At 43.3% G+C, this 19,176-nt stretch overlaps 1 protein-coding gene across 3 annotated transcripts in view; it reads right to left on the bottom strand.

Annotated features, from left to right (window-relative positions):
- ankhb (ANKH inorganic pyrophosphate transport regulator b) overlaps positions 1-19,176 on the bottom strand; it is a 78,560-nt gene that overhangs the window by 22,016 nt on the left and 37,368 nt on the right. For all 3 annotated transcript variants that reach the window (XM_014139085.3, NM_001140633.2, XM_082960643.1), the window contains one exon: positions 9,309-9,443. In XM_014139085.3, coding sequence (XP_013994560.1) covers positions 9,309-9,443 — 135 coding nt within the window. The remainder of the gene's footprint in view (positions 1-9,308; positions 9,444-19,176) is intronic.

The raw sequence follows: 19,176 nt of genomic DNA, 5'->3' as shown, positions 1-19,176 counted from the left end.
AACGGATGATCTTCTCATGTGTAGTTCCCACCATGAAGGAGGAGGTGTGATGTTGTGGGGGTGCTTTGCTGGTGATACTGTTCGTGATTTATTTAGTACTCAAGGCACACTTAACCAGCATGGCTACCACAGCATTCTGCAGCGATACGCCATCCCATCTGGTTTGTGCTTAGTGGGACTATAATTTGTTTTTCAACAGGACCATGACCCTGACGAAGGCCGTGTGGCCGATACGCAAGCTTATTAAAGATCAGTGATACTATCAAGAGCAGTGTGCGGTTTCCTTTATCTTGTTCAACTGTTACCATGCACCTGCAAAAAATATAGAATTTTGAACAGGATAATGACCCAAAACACACCACCAGGCTGTGTAAGGGCTATTTGACCAAGGAGAGTGATGGAGTGATGCATCAGATGACCTGGCTTCCACAATCACCCGACCTCAACCCAATTGAGATGGTTTGGGATGAGTTGGACCGCATAGTGAAGGAAAAGCAGCCAACAAGTGCTCTTCATATGTGGACACTCCTTCAAGACTGTGGAAAAGCATTCCTCATGAAGTTGGTTGAGAGAATTCCAAGAGTGTGCAAAGCTGTCGTCAAGGTGTCATGACTTACCCTGTTGGGTGAAGATCATAGGTGTCAGATTCCCCACCCCTCTCTCCCCCACCAGTTTTATGACCAGTCGTAAATACCGTACAGAAACTCTGCCTTTGGGTTTGGCAGGATTGAGGGGAAGAAACCTCTTTGTTACAAGGAGATTCCTCCCGCGAAAACGGTAACATCAAAAGGTTGAATAATGAAACAATATTTCTGTAATCCAAAACAGCTGGAATGGTCCGTGGGTACTTAAAGAACAATCCTGTCAAATTCATTACTAATTGGTGATGTAACTAAGAACAGTAGAACAACATAACTGTATCTCTGAATGTGTATATTTTTCAGTGATCAGATTCCCATCCAAATGTTGGGGAACTTATATGATTGAATTTTAAACTATTTGTGAGAAGGCTAACATCGCGTTAGCCTTCAAAATGAGAGATTTGTTTTTCATATGACGTCTTAACCAAGTCAGTGGCCACGCCCACGTGAGCACAGACATTAAGACAAAAGAAGGGAACGTCACTTTTTCCCCCGAGTTCTTAAATAGGACTCGTGACAAAATGTACATTAGTCAAGAAAACGTAAGGATGGGAGTCCCCTCATTGAAATGGCTACCACTCTATAGACCAAGCAGGAGGACGGTGTTGAACCGGACATCACGAATGGTTAGACTCCACCAGATCAGCTACGTACAGCGCCAGCTGTACACATTGAAATGGTTAAGAAAACTACAAGACTGCACATTCACAGTCTGCAGCTGTATATGTAAAATAGTCTAGGAAACTCGACCGAAGACGAGAGGAGAACATTTCCCTATCGAACGACCATTGGTACGTCTGACGTATCCATTATAACAGAGCTACACTACGAAAGATTTTGATCTCTGGTGGACAAACCAGAGACTTTCTGTCAAATTACTCCGCAGACGGATCAAGTGTTTTCAACAGAGAGACAGCAAAGACACACGTATGTACATTGCAATTCTTTCGAATGAGCGGCCATTCATGTGCAAAGTATTCGCTTTTCCATGAGCATAGTTCTCAGCTGTATGTATGTAGTGGGCCCATTCTGTCTTTTCCCCTCTTTTACCTCTTGGGGATGTCATTCGAAAACATAATGTTAAATTTCACTGCTATGCGGACGACACACAGCTGTACATTTCAATGAAACATGGTGAAGCCCCAAAATTGCCCTCGCTAGAAGCCTGTGTTTCAGACATAAAGAAGTGGATGGCTGCAAACTTTCTACTTTTAAACTCGGACAAAACAGAGATGCTTGTTCTAGGTCCCAAGAAACAAAGAGATCTTCTGTTGAATCTGACAATTAATCTGGATGGTTGTACAGTCGTCTCAAATAAAACTGTGAAGGACCTGGGCGTTACTCTGGACCCTGATCTCTCTTTTGAAGAACATATCAAGACTGTTTCAAGGACAGCTTTTTTCCATCTACGTAACATTGCAAAAATCAGAAACTTTCTGTCCAAAAATGACGCAGAAAAATTAATCCATGCTTTTGTTACTTCTAGGCTGGACTACTGCAATGCTCTACTTTCCGGCTAAAGCACTAAACAAACTTCAGTTAGTGCTAAATACGGCTGCTAGAATCCTGACTAGAACCAAAACATTTGATCATATTACTCCAGTGCTAGCCTCCCTACACTGGCTTCCTGTTAAGGCAAGGGCTGATTTCAAGTTTTTACTGCTAACCTACAAAGCATTACATGGGCTTGCTCCTACCCATCTTTCCGATTTGGTCCTGCTGTACATACCTACACGTACACTACGGTCACAAGACGCAGGCCTCCTAATTGTCCCTAGAATTTCTAAGCAAACGGCTGGAGGTAGGGCTTTCTCCTATAGAGCTCCATTTTTATGGAATGGTCTGCCTACCAATGTGAGAGACGCAGACTCAGTCTCAACCTTTAAGTCTTTACTGAAGACTTATCTCTTCAGTAGGTCCTATGATTAAGTATAGTCTGGCCCAGGAGTGTGAAGGTGAACGGAAAGGCTGGAGCAACGAACCGCCCTTGCTGTCTCTGCCTTGCCGGTTCCCCTCTTTCCACTGGGATTCTCTGCCTCTAACCCTTTTACAGGGGCTGAGTCACTGGCTTACTGGTGTTCTTCCATGCCGTCCATGGGAGGGGTGCGTCACTTGAGTGGGTTGAGTCACTGACGTGGTCTTCCTGTCTGGGTTGGCGCCCCCCCCTTGGGTTGTGCCATGGCGGAGATTGTTGTGGGCTATACTCGGCCTTGTCTTAGGAGGGTAAGTTGGTGGTTGGAGACATCCCTCTAGTGGTGTGGGGGCTGTGCTTTGGCAAAGTGGGTGGGGTTATATCCTGCCTGTTTGGCCCTGTCCGGGGGTATCATCGGATGGGGCCACAGTGTCTTCTGATCCCTCCTGTCTCAGCCTCCAGTATTTATGCTGCAATAGTTTATGTGTCGGGGGGCTAGGGTCAGTCTGTTACATCTGGAGTATTTCTCTTGTCTTATCCGGTGTCCTGTGTGAATTTAAATATGCTCTCTCTAATTCTCTCTTTCTGTCTTTCTCTCGGAGGACCTGAGCCCTAGGACCATGCCTCAGGACAACCTGGTATGATGACTCCTTGCTGTCCCCAGTCCACCTGGCCGTGCTGCTGCTCCAGTTTCAACTGTTCTGCCTGCGGCTATGGAACCCTGACCTGTTCACCGGACGTGCTTGTTGCACCCTCGACAACTACTATGATTATTATTATTTGACCATGCTGGTCATTTATGAACATTTTAACATCTTGACCATGTTCTGTTATAATATCCACCCTGCACAGCCAGAAGAGGACTGGCCACCCCTCATAGCCTGGTTCCTCTCTCGGTTTCTTCCTAGGTTTTTGGCCTTTCTAGGGAGTTTTTCATAGGGAGTTTTTCCTAGCCACCGTGCTTCTTTCACATGCTTTGCTTGCTGTTTGGGGTTTTAGGCTGGGTTTCTGTAAAGCACTTTGAGATATCAGCTGATGTACGAAGGGCTATATAAATAAATTTGATTTGATTTATCTGTCTCCACCCCTTTCCATTGTCTACCAAGCCGTCATATCGGTGTCACGATTGTGTGGAGAGACGGACCAAGGCGCAGCGTGCTCCGAGTTCCACATATTTTATTAAGTGAAACTTACAAAACAAAAAGGAAATTAACAACGAACCGTAACATAAGAGGTGCAGCATGCACTAACTCAAAATAAGATCCCACCAAAAACCAGTGGGGAAATGGCTGCCTAAATATGATCCCCAATCAGAGACAACGATTAACAGCTGCCTCTGATTGGTAACCATACCAGGCCAACATAGACATAAAACAACCTAGATAACCCACCCTAGTCACACCCTGACCTATCCGGCATAGAGAATAAAAGGCTCTCTATGGTCAGGGCGTGACAATCGAGTTTAGTCCATTAACTTTTTATGGATAGGGGGCAGTATTTTCACGGCCGGATAAAAAACGTACCCGATTTAATCTGGTTAATACTCCTGCCCAGAAACTAGAATATGCATATAATTATTAGCTTTGGATAGAAAACATTCCAACGTTTCTAAAACTGTTTGAATGGTGTCTGTGAGTATAACAGAACTCAAATGGCAGGCCAAAACCTGAGAAGATTCTGTACAGGAAGTACCCTGTCTGACCATTTCTTGGCCTTCTTTGCCATCTCTATCCAAAACAGAGTATCTCTGCTGTAATGTGACACTTCCTGAGGCTCCCATAGGCTCTCAGAAGGCGGCAGAACGTTGAATGATGACTTTGCAGTCTCTGGCTGAAAAACAGTAGCGCATTTGGTAAATGGTCGATCTGAGAACAATGAGACTGGGGCGCGCGTGCACGAGACGACTCCATGTTTACATTTTCAGTCTTTGAACGAAAACAACGACTCCCGGTCGGAATATTATCGCTTTTTTTACGATAATTTTTTTTTGTCACGATACGTGCCGGGCGCATCACCCTTCGTTACCCTTCGGATAGTGTCTTGAACGCACAAACAAAATGGAGCTATTTGAATATAACTATGGATTATTTGGAACCAAAACAACATTTGTTGTTGAAATAGAAGTCCTGGGAGTGCATTCTGACGAAGAACAGCAAAGGTAATCCAATTTTTCTAACAGTAATTCTGAGTTTGGTGAGCCCCAAACTTGGTGGGTGTCAAAATAGCTAGCCGTGATGGCCGGGCTATGTACTAAGAATATTGCAAAATGTGCTTTCGCAGAAAAGCTATTTTAAAATCTGACACCGCAATTGCATAAAGGAGTTCTGTATCTATAATTCTTAAAATAATTGTTATGTTTTTTGTGAACGTTTATCATGAGTAAATTAGTAAATTCACCTGAAGTTTGCGGTGGGTATGCTAATTCTGAACATCACATGCTAATGTAAAAAGCTGGTTTTTGATATAAATATGAACTTGATTGAACAAAACATGCATGTATTGTATAAGATAATGTCCTAGGAGTGTCATCTGATGAAGATCATCAAAGGTTAGTGCCTCATTTAGCTGTGGCTTTCGTTTTTGTGACATATATGCTTGCTTTGAAAATGGCTGTGTGATTATTTTTGGCAGGGTACTCTCCTGACATAATCTAATGTTTTGCTTTCGCTGTAAAGCCTTTTTGAAATCGGACAATGTGGTTAGATTAACGAGAGTCTTGTCTTTAAAATGGTGTAAAATAGTCATATGTTTGAGAAATTGAAGTTATAGCATTTTTGAGGTATTTGTATTTCGCGCCACGCGATTCCACTGGCTGTTGAGTAGGTGGGACGGGCTCTCCGGCCAGGACTAATTGGGGCTGATTGGGAGCTGGTGAGTAATCAAGGGCTGATTGCTCACCAGCTGTGCAAGGCCCATAAAGCTGCCAGCGGCAGCACACAAGGTGAGTGGGGGGGGGGGGGGGGAAGAAAGGTCTCCTGTGTAGTTGGGGATGTTGGCAGAGGTATGAGGAGGGAATTCAGTTTTTGTGCCCGACACAATACAGCAAGACCCGGAGCCCAGAAGACGGTATCCCGGAGAGGGTCTCATGGGGGAGACCTATCCTTTTTCTTTTTGATGTATTATTTAAATAAACACCCTTGAAACCGAGCTAATCACATTCTGTCCATGTCTGATCTGTGTAAACGTCTTGACCCAACCCCCTGGTCTGCCACAACATACACTCAATTAGTATTTGATAGCATTGCCTTTAAATTGTTTAACTTGGGACAAATGTTTAGGGTAGCCTTCCACAAGCTTTTCACAATAAGTTGGGTGAACATGCTTGTTCAATGAACCATAAACAATTAATGAACATGCACCTGTAGAACGGTCGTTAAGACACTGACAGCTTACAGATGGTAGGCAATTAAGGTCACAGTTATGAAAACTTAGGACACTAAAGAGGCCTTTCTACTGACTCTGAAAAACACCAAAAGAAAGATGCCCAGGGTCCCTGCTCATCTGCGTGAACATGCCTTAGGCATGCTGAAAGGAGGCATGATGACTGCAGATGTGGCCAGGGCAATAAATTGCAATGTCCGAACTGTGAGACGCCTAAGACAGGGAGACAGGACGGACAGCTGATCGTCCTCGCAGTGGCAGACCACGTGTAACAACACCTGCACAGGATTGGTACATCCGAACATCACACTTGCGGGACAGGTACAGGATGGCAACAACAGCTGCACTATCCCTCATCAGTGCTCAGACTGTCTGCAATAGGCTGAGAGAGGCTGGACTGAGGCCTTGTAGGCCTGTTGTAAGGCAGGTCCTCACCAGACATCGTCGGTAACAACGTCGCCTATGGGCACAAACCCACTGTCGCTGGACCAGACAGGACTGGCAAAAAGTGCTCTTCACTGACGAGTCGCGGTTTTGTCTCACCGGGGTGATGGTCGGATTCGCGTTTATCGTCGAAGGAATGAGCGTTACACCGAGGCCTGAACTCTGGAGTGGAGTCGATTTGGAGGTGGAGGGTCCATCATGGTCTGGGGCGGTGTGTCACAGCATCATCGGACTGAGCTTGTTGTCATTGCAGGCAATCTCAACGCTGTCCGTTACAGGGAAGGCATCCTCCTCCCTCATGTGGTACCCTTCCTAACATCTCACAGCAAGAACTGGCAAATCTGGTGCAGTCAATGAGGAGGAGATGCACTGCAGTACTTAATGCAGCTGGTGGCCACACCAGATACTGACTGTTACTTTTGATTTTGACCCCCCCTTTGTTCAGGGACATGTAATTCCATTTCTGTTAGTCACATGACTGTGGAACTTGTTAAGTTTATGTCTCAGTTGTTGAATCTTGTTATGTTCGTACAAATATTTATGTTAAATTTGCTGAAAATAAGCACAGCTGACAGTGAGAGGATGTTCCTTTTTTTGCTGAGTTTATATTGAAGCTTCCATCAGTGTAACTGTCTGCATCATTTCCAATCACCCATATATTTTGGGGTAAATATATATACACATACAGTGCTTTCGGAAAGTATTCAGACCACTTGACTTTTTCCACATTTTGTTAGGTTACAGCCTTATTCCAAAATGGATTAAATAGTTTTTTCCCCTTCATCAATCTCCACACAATACCTCATAATGACAAAGCAAAAACAGGTTTTTGGAAAATCTGAAATATTACATTTACATAAGTATTCAGACACTTTACTCAGTACTCTATTGAAGCATCTTTGGCAGCGATTACAGCAGTCTTCTTGGGTACTTGGCACACCTGCACTTGGAGTTTTTCCCATTCTTCTCTGCAGATCCTCTCAAGCTTTGTCAGTTTGGATGGGGAGCTTTGCGGCATCGCTATTTTCAGGTCTCTCCAGAGATGTTCAATCAGGGAAGTCTGGGCTCTGGCTGAGCCACTCAAGGACATTCAGAGACTTGTCCCGAAATGACTCCTGCGTTGTCTTGGCTGTGTGCTTTGGGTTGTCCTGTTGGAAGGTGAACGTTCGCCCAGTCTGAGGTCCTTCGTGGAGAAGGTTTTCATCGAGGATCTCTATGTACTTTGCTCCGTTCATCTTCCCATTGATCCTGACTAGTCTCCCAGTCCCTGAAGCTAAAAAACATCCCCACAGCATGATGCTGCCACCACCATGCTTCGCCGTAGGGATGGTGTCAGGTTTCCTCCAGACGTGACGCTTGGCATTCAGGCCAAAGAGTTCAGTCTTGGTTTCATCAGAACAGAGAATCTTGTTTCTCATGGTCTGAGAGTCCTTTAGGTGCCTCTTGGCAAACTCCAAGTGGGCTGTCATGTGCCTTTTACTGAGGAGTGGCTTCCACCTGACTGGTGGAGTGCTGCAAAGATGGTTGTCCTTCTGGAACGTTCTCCCATCTCCACAGAGAAACCCTGTAGCTCTGTCAGAGTGACCATCAGGTTCTTGGTCACCTGCCTGACCAAGGCCCTTCTCCACCAATTTCTCAGTTTAGCCATTTAAGAATGATGGAGGCCACTGTGTTCTTGGGGACCTTCAGTGCTGCAGAAATATTTTGGTACCCTTCCCCACATCCGTGCCTTGACACAATCCTGTCTCGGAGCTCTACGGACAATTCCTTCGACCTCATGGTTTTGTTTTTGCTCTGACTTGCATTGTCAACTGTGGGATCTTACATAGACAGGTGTGTGCCTTTCCAAATCATGTCCAATCAATTAAATTTACCACATGTGGACTCCAATCAAGTTGTAGAAACATGTCAAGGATGATCAATGGCAACAGGATGCACCTAAACTCTATTTCGCGTCTGGGTAAGGGGATAGGGTGTTAGGAATTAGCTTTGTTTGGTTGCATGCCAATTCTCCACCCTTGCAAACTTTCTCGCATGGATTTAACAATGTTGGAAATTCACTCCTGCTAACACCAATCATATGATTTTAACCTTTTAGGAGCACTAGATTTACAGGTAATTACTAATAATATGTTTACATTACTTATTTTATTGATTTCCCACCCTTTTATGAGTCAGAACACAAACAAAATGTGTCTCTGGCTCCATCCAGTGGCTGGCTGCGTCATTACAATCCATTTTTTCATCTCTTTGTCACGTCAAAGGGGCGGTCCTTAGAAAAGCAGTTTGAGACACAGACATGACACAGACATTGCTGGATTCCTATTGAGCAGGCGGTTCTAAATATCCTGTATAACTTTCATAGCTGTACGATAAAGAACTTGACCTACACAAAGCCTAAAATAAGTAAAGATGTAATTTTGTGCGGAAGTAAAACTTTTTTTTTCGTTTTACAATTAGCGATGGGACAGTATTGGAGAAGTTCCTCAGTGTGCACATCATGGACAAACCGAAATGGTCAGACAGTGTGGTGAAGAAGGTTCAACATCCGACCAATACAATTTGAAATGCCAAAATGTTGATTTAGACGTTTGCCAATTTCACACATTTTGACGATCACTAATGTCATAATATTTTGCGTAAAGTAATAAAGTAGTTGAAATATTTTGGGTAAATTGTCCTAAAACTGATAGTAACTATATATAGAAATATTACAAAGTATGAAAAGGCTTGTTCATTCACATGTCATGATCACTATGATATTTGTATATGGATGATTATACTTGTATTATGTACTGGATCATATCAAAACCAAAAGCTTTCTGGGGTGGGGGGACACTACTACATTGTTCAGAATATCACCTTCTTGCTAGTCTGGAAAAGTGTGTTGTGTGCTTAAAATCCTCATATGAGGTCGGTAGGACACTTGCCTCGGTGGCAGCCGAGCTTCCCTTGAGGTCCCGGGAGACAAAGAGATTGACGATAGGCCTGCTGATTCTCTGCATGGCCAGGATCAGGGCCAGGGGCCACCAGAAATTCAGCATCTTCTTGATGGTAGCGTCCCCCTGCGGGCGATGGGGAAAGGGGGAGGGAGGCATGGGAGAAAGTGATGAGCATTCCCAAATGCAACTGTGCAATAAAGTAATTCCATTATAACTAAATATCCATCTCATGGAGGACAATAAAGTTATATTCTATTGTAACTAAAGTTCCATCATATGGTGGAATATTAAGTCATATTATATTGTAACTAAAGTTCTATCTCTGGTACCCTGTGTATATAGCCAAGTTACTGGTACCCTCAAATCAAATCAATCAATTGTATTTGTCACATACACGTGTTTAGCAGTTGTTATTGCGGGTGTAACGAAATGCTTGTGTTTCTAGCTCCAACAGTGCAGTACTATCTAGCAAGTACACAGTATCTCTTGTTGTTTAAGATAGTGCCGACAGAGCGCTGCCTCGCTTCTAGTCCTTAGGAAACTTTGCAGCAATTTGTTTTTTATGTATTATTTCTTACATTGTTAGCTCAGAAAATCTTAGCCTGTTAGGGCTAGGGGGCAGTATTGACACGGCTGGATAAAAAACATACCCGATTTAATCTGGTTACCACTCCTACCCAGTAACTAGAATATGCATATACTTATTACATATGGATAGAAAACACCCTAAATTTTCTAAAACTGTTTGAATGGTGTCTGTGAGTATAACAGAACTCAAATGGCAGGTCAAAACCTGAGAGATTCCTTTACAGGAAGTGGCCTGTCTGACCATTTCTTGAACTTCTTTTCCATCTCTATCATTTACTAAGGATCTCTGCTCTAACGTGACACTTCCCACGTCGTCCATAGGCGCTCAGAGCCCGGGAAAAAACAGAATGTCGTCATTCCAGCCCCAGGCTGAAACACATTATCGCCTTTCTCAAGTGGCCGATCAAGGGACACTGGGCTTATGCGCGTGACCCCGACCGCCCCCGCCTTTGGGATTTTTTCCTCTGTTTGCCGAAAAGGAGATTCCCTGTCGGAATATTATCGCTTTTCTACGAGAAAAATGTCGTAAAAATTGATTTTAAACAGCGGTTGACATGCTTCGAAGTACGGTAATGGAATACTTAGAATTTTATTGTCACGAATTGCGCCATGCGCGCGACACTTCTTTACTATTTCGGATAGTGTCTGGAACGCACGAACAAAACGCCGCTATTCGGATATAACGATGGATTATTTTGGACCAAACCAACATTTGTTATTGAAGTAGCAGTCCTGGGTGTGCATTCTGACGAAGACAACAAAAGGTAATCAAACTTTTATAATAGTAAATATGATTATGGTGAGTGCTAAACTTGCCGGGTGTCTAAATAGCGAGCCCGTGATGCCTGGGCTATGTACTTAGAATATTGCAAAATGTGCTTTCACCAAAAAGCTATTTTAAAATCGGACATATCGAGTGCATAGAGGAGGTCTGTATCTATAATTCTTAAAATAATTGTTATGCTTTTTGTGAACGTTTATCGTGAGTAATTTAGTAAAATGTTAGCGAATTCCCCGGAAGTTTGCGGGGGGGTATGCTAGTTCTGAACGTCACATGCTAATGTAAAAAGCTGGTTTTTGATATAAATATGAACTTGATTGAACAAAACATGCATGTATTGTATAACATAATGTCCTAGGGTTGTCATCTGATGAAGATCATCAAAGGTGAGTGCTGCATTTAGCTGTCTTCTGGGTTTTGGTGACATTATATGCTGGCTTGAAAAATGGGTGTCTGATTATTTCTGGCTTGGTACTCTGCTGACATAATCTAATGTTTTGCTTTCGTTGTAAAGCCTTTTTGAAATCGGACAGTGTGGTTAGATTAACGAGAGTCTTGTCTTTAAATGGCTGTAAAATAGTCATATGTTTGAGAAATTGAAGTAATAGGATTTTTAAGGTTTTGAAAATCGCGCCACAGGCTGGCAGTGGCTGTTACGTAGGTGGGACGCAAGCGTCCCACCTAGCCCATAGAGGTTAACCTCTTGGGGCTAGGTGGGACGCTAGCGTGCCACCCGTGGTGCACTCCATCAACAGCAGGTGCATTTCAAGAGCGGCAAATTTGAATCCAAATAAATGTCAAAATTCAAATTTTTCAAAAATACAACTATGTTACACCATTTGAAAGATAAACATCTCCTTAATCTAACCACGTTTTACGATTTCAAAAAGGTTTTACGGCGAAAGCATAAATTTAGAGTATGTTAGGACAGTACATTTACAAGAGTTGTGTGTAATGTTTTGTCAAGTCAAAGACAGGGTCACCAAAACCATAAAACCAGCTAAAATGATACACTAACCTTTTACAATCTCCATCAGATGACACTCCTAGGACATTATGTTAGACAATGCATGCATTTTTAGTTCTATCAAGTTGATATTTATATCCAAAAACAGAGTTTTACTATGGCATTGATGTTGAGGAAATCGTTTCCCTCCAATAACCGGCAGTCAAGTCAGCGTCACAAATTAAATAATTAAAATTAGAAAACATTGGTAAAATATTATATTGTCATTTAAAGAATTATAGATTTACATCTTTTGAACGCAATCAACTTGCCAGATTTAAAAATAACCTTACTGGGAAATCACACTTTGCAATAATCTGAGCACTGTGCCCAGAAAAATACGCGTTGCGATACAGACTAGACGTCATGTTGGGGAGATCTAAAATCGAAAATACTATGTAAATAATCCATTACCTTTGATTCTCTTCATCAGATGTCACTTCCAGGTATCACAGGTCCATAACGAATGTAGTTTTGTTCAAAAAAGCTCATCATTTATGTCCAAAAATCTCCGTCTCGTTAGCACATGATGTAAGCCAGCCGGACTTCTCGTCATGAACGAGGGGAAAAAATATATTTCCGTTCGTTCAAACATGTCAAACGTTGTATAGCATAAATCATTAGGGCCTTTTTTAACCAGAACATGAATAATATTCAAGGTGGACGAATGCATAGTCTTTTATAACGTATTGGAACGAGGGTACCCAACATGAAGTAGCGCGCCAGGTGTCTAATGGGACATCACCGTTCCATGGCTCTTGTTCGGTCAGATCTCCCTCCAGAAGACTCAAAACACTTTGTAAAGGCTGGTGACATCTAGTGGAAGCAATAGGAAGTGCCAAAATATTCCTAAACCCCTGTGTTTTTCAATGGGATAGGTTTAAAGTCAATACAACACATCAGGTATCCACTTCCTGTCAGAAAATGTCTCAGGGTTTTGCCTGCCAAATGAGTTCTGTTATACTCACAGACACCATTCAAACAGTTTTGGAAACTTTAGAGTGTTTTCTATCCATATATAATAAGTATATGCATATTCTAGTTACTGGGTAGGATTAGTAACCAGATTAAATCGGGTACATTTTTTTTATCCAGACGTGCAAATGCTGCCCCCTAGACCCAACAGGTTAAGTGTTAGTACACACAGCCGGGAAGAACTATTGGATATCAGAGCGGCGTCAACTGACCAGCACTACGACCAGGAGTATAACTTTCCCGAAGCAGATCCTTTGTCCGAACCACCCAGGGCATTTGAACTAATTCCAGAGGCTGACCAAAAACAACGCCGCCGGAGAAGAGTTAGACAGAGCGGTCTTCTGGTCAGACTTCGGAGGTGGACACACCACCCACCGCTTCCAAGTATATTACTTGATAATGTCCAGTCTCTAGAGAACAAGGTAGACGAAATTCGGGCAAGGGTTGCTTTCCATAGAGACATCAGGGATTGAAACATACTCTGTTTCACGGAAACATGGCTCTCTCTGGATATGCTGTCGGAGTAGGTAGAGCCACCTGGATTCTTTGTGAGTCGTGATGACAGGAATAAATATCTCTCCGGGAAGAAGCATACTGACTGTAGTACTGGCAAAACTCTGGATCACTACTACTCTAACTTCTGCGATGCATACTGTACAAGGCCCTCCCCCGCCCTCGTTTTGGCAAATCTGACCGCGACTCTATTTTGCTCCTCCCTTCCTATAGGCAGAAACTCAAACAAGATGTACCCATGCTGAGGACTATTCAACGCTGGTCTGACCAATCGGAATCCACGCTTCAAGATGGTTTTGATCACACGGACTGGGACATGTTCTGGGTAGAGAATAATATCGACGTATACGCTGATTCGGTGAGTGAGTTTATAAGCAAGTGCATAGGAGATGTTGTACCTACTGTGACTATTAAAACCTACCCTAACCAGAAACCGTGGATAGATGGCGACATTTGCACAAAACTGAAAGCACGAACCACCGCATTTAACCATGGAAAGGTGACTGGGAATATGTCTGAATACAAACAGTGTAGTTATTCACTCCGCAAGGCAATCAAACAAGCGAAATGTCAGTATAGAGACAAAGTGGAGTCGCAATTCAACAGCTTAGACAAGAGACATACAGTGGTTCGTCCTTTAAAAGTTGCAGCGTACTGCAGCGCAGCTTGCACGGTGCCGCAGAATTCTATGGCACGTTATTTAAGTGTGAACCACTGATACCATTAACGCTCGTTAGTACTAGTTTGACCACCAGACGGCATCTTTGAGAAGCATTTGATAGCCTTCAATAGTGGCAATACTAGAGAATTTAAAACCTGTTTTTGTAAGAACATAGTATATGGGACTGATTTTAAGAAATGTTGCTTAATTCATTTGATTAACATTATGGGGTTTCTATTCCAAGAAAAACGAAAAACCCTCTGGGTTAGGCTGTCCTTGTAAATAAGAATTTGTTCTTAACTTCTATGGGCTAGGTGGGATGCAAGCGTCCCACCTGCCTAACATCCGGTGAAATAGCAGAGAGAAAAAATTCTAAATACACAATTCGTAATATTAAACATTCTTGTAAATACATGCATCTTACATAATTTAAAAGCTTAACATCTCGTTAATCCAGCCACAGTGTCCGATTTAAAAAAGGCTTTGCGGCGAAAGCATACATTATAATAATCTGAGGACAGCGTCCCGCAAACACAAGCATTACTAGCATTTTCCAACCAAGCATTAGCGTCACTAAAGTCAGAAATAGCAATAAAATAATCAATTACCTTTGAAGATCTTCTTCTTTTGGTGATACAAAAGGCCCAATCTTCACAATAAATGGTCGTTTGTTCGATAAAATCCATTTTTATAGCATAACACGAAACATTTTCTAAACGGCTAGTGTCATGAATTCCGACTCCTTCAACTTTCGACGAAGCATTCGATGTAATTACTCCCGCTAAACACACGTTTATCCAGTCATGGTTGGTTTCATTGCAATCCTCTGTTTGTTAGTAACACAGCCATACTTGATTGTTCTTTTTGGGGGACGTATTGACCGAAAAGAACTGATTTGAACACACCAAACAATGACCTCATTGAGCGCCAATGATATGACCAGTGCTTCATTGATTGACTGTATTTCGGACCAATGACCACTGATCGTCTGTGGTGCAATGTGGCGTTGGTGGATGGAGCGAGACATGATGTCCCAGATGTGCTCAATTGGATTCAGGTCTGGGGAACGGGCGGGCCAGTCCATAGCATCAATGCCTTCCTCTTGCAGGAACTGCTGACACACTCCAGCCACATGAGGTCTAGCATTGTCTTGCATTAGGAGGAACCCAGGGCCAACCGCACCAGCATATGGTCTCACAAGGGGTCTGAGGATCTCATCTCGGTACGTAATGGCAGTCAGGCTACCTCTGGCGAGCACATGGAGGGCTGTGCGGCCCCCCAAAGAAATGCCACCCCACACCATGACTGACCCACCGCCAAACCGGTCATGCTGGAGGATGTTGTTACAGGCAGCAGAACGTTCTCCACGGCGTCTCCAGACTCTGTCACGTTTGTCACGTGCTCAGTGTGAACCTGCTTTCATCTGTGAAGAGCACAGGGCGCCAGCGGCGAATTTGCCAATCTTGGTGTTCTCTGGCAAATGCCAAACGTCCTGCACGGTGTTGGGCTGTAAGCACAACCCCCACCTGTGGATGTCGGGCCCTCATACCACCCTCATGGAGTCTGTTTCTGACCATTTGAGCAGACACATGCACATTTGTGGCCTGCTGGAGGTCATTTTGCAGGGCTCTGGCAGTGCTCCTCCTGCTCCTCCTTGCACAAAGACGGAGGTAGCGGTCCTGCTGCTGGGTTGTTGCCCTCCTACGGCCTCCTCCACATCTCCTGATGTACTGGCCTGTCTCCTGGTAGCGCCTCCATGCTCTGGACACTACGCTGACAGACACAGCAATCCTTCTTGCCACAGCTCGCATTGATGTGCCATCCTGGATGAGCTGCACTACCTGAGCCACTTGTGTGGGTTGTAGACTCCGCCTCATGCTACCACTAGAGTGAAAGCACCGCCAGTATTCAAAAGTGACCAAAACATCAGCCAGGAAGCATAGGAACTGAGAAGTGGCCTGCTGAACCACTCAGTTATTGGGGGTGTCTTCCTTATTTCCTATAATTTCCACCTGTTGTCTATTCCATTTGCACAACAGCATGTGAAATGTATTGTCAATCAGTGTTGCTTCCTAAGTGGACAGTTTGATTTCACAGAAGTGTGATTGACTTGGAGTTACATTGTGTTGTTTAAGTGTTCCCTTTATTTTTTTGAGCAGTATATATATATATATATTTAGATAAAATACATGGAAAACATATATTAGATATTTTTTTACATGTTTCTAATATATACAGACACAGACACACACTCATAATGTTTAGCCGTGTGTGTGTGTGTGTGTATATATATATATACACACACACACACACGGCTAAACATTATGAGTGTGTGTCTGTGTCTGTATATATTAGAAACATGTAAAAAAATATCTAATATATGTTTTCCATGTATTTTATCTAAACATGGGGTTCACAACTCTATATATAATCTGTGTGTCTGTGTCTTCACAGTCCTTCCGATTCTGACTGGGAGCCTCCACTGCCAAGGTGCCCATCCCTCACAGGAGCTGGTTCATCTAGCCGGACCCCTGCTGTCTCCGGCTCCACACCTACCCCTGCCCGGCCAGGTGTGAAGTCTGTGACAAAGAAGCAGAGGTGGGGAAAAGATAAACCAGCAATCAGAGAGGAGGAGGGTCGTTGGCACTCTGTGCCTGAAGAGGATGTGGGCCCACCACCTCCAATATTCAGACCGAAAAGGCCACCAGGACCTCAGCTGGACATGACCTCCAACTACAGCCCCATGCAACTTTTTCAACTGTTTTTTACATATTCAGTTATTGATTCCCTTGTCTTCAACACTAATAAATATGGTGCTAAGAAGCGGGCAGGCAAAAAAGAGGCATGGAAGCCTATTTCCATGTCAGATATTTTTTGTTATTTATCAATGGTCATATACATGGGTCTAGTGAAGCTGAAAACTCTGAAACAGTATTGGAAAACTGCACCCCTCTATCAACTGCCTTTCCCCTGCACTGTCATGTTGTGCAAAAGGTTTCTGACAATCTCACGGGCGCTTCATATCAGTGAACCAGAAGTTGACGAGGACAACGACAAGAAGCGAGGCACAGCAGGGTATGATAGGCTCTGCAAAATTAAACCTCTCTACCACAGTGTGGTTGAGGCCTGCAAGACCTTTTGTCAGCCCGCCCAGAACCTTTCCATCGATTAGAGGATGGTAGCCTCAAAGGCCAGAATCAGCCTAAAAACAGTACATGCGTAACAAACCAACTAAATGGGGTTACAAACTGTTTGTTTTGGCTGATTCTGCGTGTGCATACACGTGCATTTTTTTTGTTTATGAGGGGAAGAGCAGTTTTGCGACCGGTAAGGGACTCAGCTATGATTCTGTCATGGCATTATTAGATTTTCAACTGCTGGGAAGGGCTACAAACTTTTTGTGTACAATTTCTACACAAGCCCTACCCTGTTCACAGACCTGAAGAAGCTGGATATGTGGGCTTGTGGCACCATTCGGCCCAACAGAGTGGGCTTTCCAAAAACCAAGGAGAACGACATGCCTAAGCGGGCTGAGCGGGGTAGCATGCGATGGATTCGCCAAGATGGCCTGCTCTTTGTGAAGTGGATGGATACCAGAGAGGTGGTCATGTGCTCCAGTATCCACAAGTCCTTCAGTGGAGATCACGTCATCAGGCATGTGAAGGGCGCTACTGGGGCATGGACAGCCAAAAATGTCCCCATTCCTGGAGCTATCAAGGACTACAACAAGAGCATGGGGGGTGTAGACCTGTCAGATGCGCTGATAGGCTACTATAATGTGCTCCACAAGACCATGAAATGGTACAATACTTTTTTCTATCATTTCATTGATATTGCTGTTGTGAATTCCTTCATCATACAGAAGGACACAGCTAGCCTTCCCGAGAGCTGCTCATCCAGGAGCTTGCTGGCTACAGCAAGTCCACTGCAGCACCTTCTGTCCCCTCTACCTCTGTCCCCTCTACCTCTGTCCCCTCTACCTCTGTCCCCTCTACCTCTTCTGCTCCTTCAACCAGTGGTGTTCACCTGCCCAAATTCATCTCTGCAGGCATGAATGTGCCTCAGGGCAAAAAGGGCACAGTGGGGAGGCGACGCTGTGCCCTTTGTCACAGGAAATGCCCCATCACATGTACCACCTGCTCAGTAACTCTATGCTTTACAGCAGAAAGAGACTACTATGGGCCATGGCACCAGCAGCACAATTTTGTGTAGAGGACTGAGGGTCCTCACAATATTGTACATTGAATGTCTGTGAATAGTTACCCTTGTTATTAAAACTTTTACAAATTTCATATTTATAATTTTTTTGGTACTTTTTTTTGAGGGGTGTGTTAGAATATAATTTTTGTATATAGTTTTTTACATCAAAATGTATCACTGTACCAATTTGGCCACTTGGGTACATTTGTGTGGGACACCTGGGTGACTTCATGCTCAATGTCATGTAGCTCGCTCATTCCTGAAGATATGTGTCTGAAACTTTTCTCAGATACTGTTGCCCTCTTATGTTCTGCATAGAAATTATCCCCAGCATCCTATCTGAATGTTTGGCTGTTCCTGTTCAGTTGAAACATGGTGCAACAACAATAAAGACCAGAAAACGTATGTTTGTTTCCTTGTATTTCCTTCTACCAGATCTATTGTGTTATATTCTCCTACATTCAATTCACATTTCCACAAACTTCAAAGTGTTTCCTTTCAAATGAAACCAAGAAAATGCATATCCTTGCTACTGGGCCTGAGCTACAGACAGTTCGATTTGGGTATGTCTTCAGGCGGAAATTGAGAGAAGTGGGGGGGTAGCCCAAACACGTTTTAACTGACTTGCCTAGTTAAAGGTTACACTAAGAGCATAACATTTCTACACCCTAATTTTCTAATTCTAGTCTAACCAATACCCAAACAGAGATTCAGTGAAAATAAAAATCTCATTGATTTATCAAGACCTGTCTCCATGCTTGTCTCAGAGCAGCGGGAAACGGTGCTAAAATAGTTGTAGGCTATTGCTTATAACTTATGCTCTTTAAATAAATAAAACCTACACCGCTTTTAACATCACATTACTCAACACTAGTGAGACTCATGTCACCTACGGTAGGCCAACAATATATCGAAAAATATGACATGACTCTCCGCCAATAATTACATATAGAGGATTGGAGGATATTTCTGTAATTCAGTGATATTTACTCCCATAGTAATTTGTTATGGATCCATAACTAAATAAACATCGAGTATTTTTATCACTATTTTATTAACGAAAGCATAAAGATGCCATTGTTAGTTACATTGTTTTAGTTTGAACGTGCAGACTGGCACTAAGAACAGAACA

Source organism: Salmo salar, chromosome 14 (genome assembly GCF_965601325.2).
Source record: "Salmo salar chromosome 14, fSalSal1, whole genome shotgun sequence".
Taxonomy (NCBI): Eukaryota; Metazoa; Chordata; class Actinopteri; order Salmoniformes; family Salmonidae; genus Salmo; species Salmo salar.
Note: the sequence above shows the minus strand (reverse complement) of the source record. Positions and strands in the feature narration are given on the sequence as shown.